The sequence below is a fragment of the Sinocyclocheilus grahami genome, unplaced genomic scaffold (genome assembly GCF_001515645.1).
Source record: "Sinocyclocheilus grahami isolate Dianchi unplaced genomic scaffold, SAMN03320097.WGS_v1.1 scaffold1007.1, whole genome shotgun sequence".
Taxonomy (NCBI): domain Eukaryota; kingdom Metazoa; phylum Chordata; class Actinopteri; order Cypriniformes; family Cyprinidae; genus Sinocyclocheilus; species Sinocyclocheilus grahami.
The window spans coordinates 139,970-141,978 of NW_015506186.1; the positions used below are offsets into that span (position 1 = coordinate 139,970).

Here is a 2,009-nt window from a genome sequence, read left to right on the forward strand (position 1 = left end):
TGTGTGTGTGTGTGTGTGTGTGTGTGTGTGTGTGTGTGTGTGTGTGTGTGTGTGTGTGTGTGCTCAGAGATCCTCGCGGAGTATGTTTAAATACTGTGGTGCTACCAAGTGATTGTTATTTTAAAGAATACCATAGTGCTAGCATGGCACAGGTCCAGAAACCATGGTATTACGCTGGTACTATGGTAAATCCAGGCTAGTACCGTGGTCAGTTTTGGTACTTTTTGTTAGTAGACCGAAAAAGCTGTTGAATACCATAAGAACTGAATAGTACATGTGTAATAGTTCCATCTATAGCACACCTGTACATACAATTTATTCTTTTTTTTTTGTGGTTTATATTTATGCATGTGTATTTTATTCACATCTCACTTTTATTATCTGTGTGTTGTTGTTGTCTCAGTGTACTGGAAGCTTGTGACACTATAACAAATTCCTTGTATGTGCAAACATACTTGGCAATAAAGCTCTTTCTTCTAAAATGCATGCTATTACCGCGGTGTCCACGGTATTACCGCGGTATTTCTCGGTAAATGCAGGTTTGATGTGTCTGAGAGGATCTGTCATGTTGTGTGTCCTCAGGTGAGTGTGGCGTCCCGGTCTCAGAGTGAGTTCAGGGGTTCTGGCCGAGCGCTGTATAAGCTGGACATCTCCTGGCCCAAGAAGCCCGAGTACTTCACCGGACAGGTGTTCGGCGTGGCTGTCAATCATCTGGCCGGCCTGGTGTATGTGGCTCAGGTGAGTGAGGAGGGATATAGAGATGTTCACTCACAGTCACCAAAGATACGGCAAACTCACCATTCCAAGAATAAACTATGTTATCTCAGAAGTTGCACATTAAAACTTGCAATTACTTTTTTCATTTTTTTATTGTGACGGGGGAAAAAATAATTCTGAGATAAAAACGTACAATATTGAGGAAAAAGGCAGAATTGCGACAAACTCATAATTTGAGAAAAACACAGAATTGTGATATAAACTTGTGATTTCAAGAAAAAGTAGAATTATGAGGTGTAAAAACAATTAGGAAAGAACTCAGAATTGCGACAAACTCCACATTTGAGAAAACTGTTAGAGATAAAAACTACAGTTTCAAGAATGAAGGCACAATTGCAAGACGTGAACTCCAAAGCTGCAAAATAAAACTCGCAATTATTATTTTTCTGTGATGGAAACAAGAAAAAGGTCAGAATTGCAAGATGCACTCAAAATTTGAGAAAAGGGTCACAATTTATATAAACTTAAAAAAAGATCAAATTCACAATTCTGAGAAAAAAAGACAGAATTATGACAAACTCACAATTTGAGAAAAAAAAATCAGAATTGCAAGTTATAGTCACAGTTACTTTTTTAAAAGATATTTGTGTCAGAAATGGGCTTGTATTAGTGAGTCTGAGACCATCAGTCATCACGCTTCATCCTGACGAGGTGTGTGTGTGTGTGTGTGTGTGTGTGCTCCTGACAGAGAGGCGATAACGTGCCTAAAGTGCTGGTGTTCAGCACGGATGGAGACTTCCTGCAGGCCTGGAACACCAGCAGCCTGGAAATGCCTCATGGGATTTTCCTGGCCAACGCATCCGCGGATCCAACGGTGTGGATCACAGATGTAGGGAACGGTGGGTTGTCTCTGCACAGGTGTGTGAGACCTCGTTTCATCCTGTCGAGGGGTGTGTGTGTGTGTGTGTGTGTGTGTGTGTGTGTGTGTGTGTGTGTGCTCCTGACAGAGAGGCGATAACGTGCCTAAAGTGCTGGTGTTCAGCACGGATGGAGACTTCCTGCAGGCCTGGAACACCAGCAGCCTGGAAATGCCTCATGGGATTTTCCTGGCCAACGCATCCGCGGATCCAACGGTGTGGATCACAGATGTAGGGAACGGTGGGTTGTCTCTGCACAGGTGTGTGAGTGTTTGAGTGTGTGTGTGTGAGACGTGTGAGTAACGCGGCTGTGTTTGTGTGTGTGTGTGTGAGACGAGTGAGTAACGCGGCTGTGTGTGTGTGTGTGTGTGTGTG

At 43.2% G+C, this 2,009-nt stretch overlaps 1 protein-coding gene across 1 annotated transcript in view; it reads left to right on the forward strand.

The window, feature by feature from the left end:
• LOC107565545 (NHL repeat-containing protein 3) overlaps positions 1–1,916 on the forward strand; it is a 2,362-nt gene extending 446 nt beyond the window's left edge. The window contains exons 2-4 of the mRNA XM_016250793.1: positions 583–738; positions 1,466–1,635; positions 1,895–1,916. Of these exons, the coding sequence (XP_016106279.1) occupies positions 583–738; positions 1,466–1,635; positions 1,895–1,910 (342 nt within the window). The 3' untranslated portion in view covers positions 1,911–1,916. The remainder of the gene's footprint in view (positions 1–582; positions 739–1,465; positions 1,636–1,894) is intronic.
• Positions 1,917–2,009: the final 93 nt, after the last annotated feature.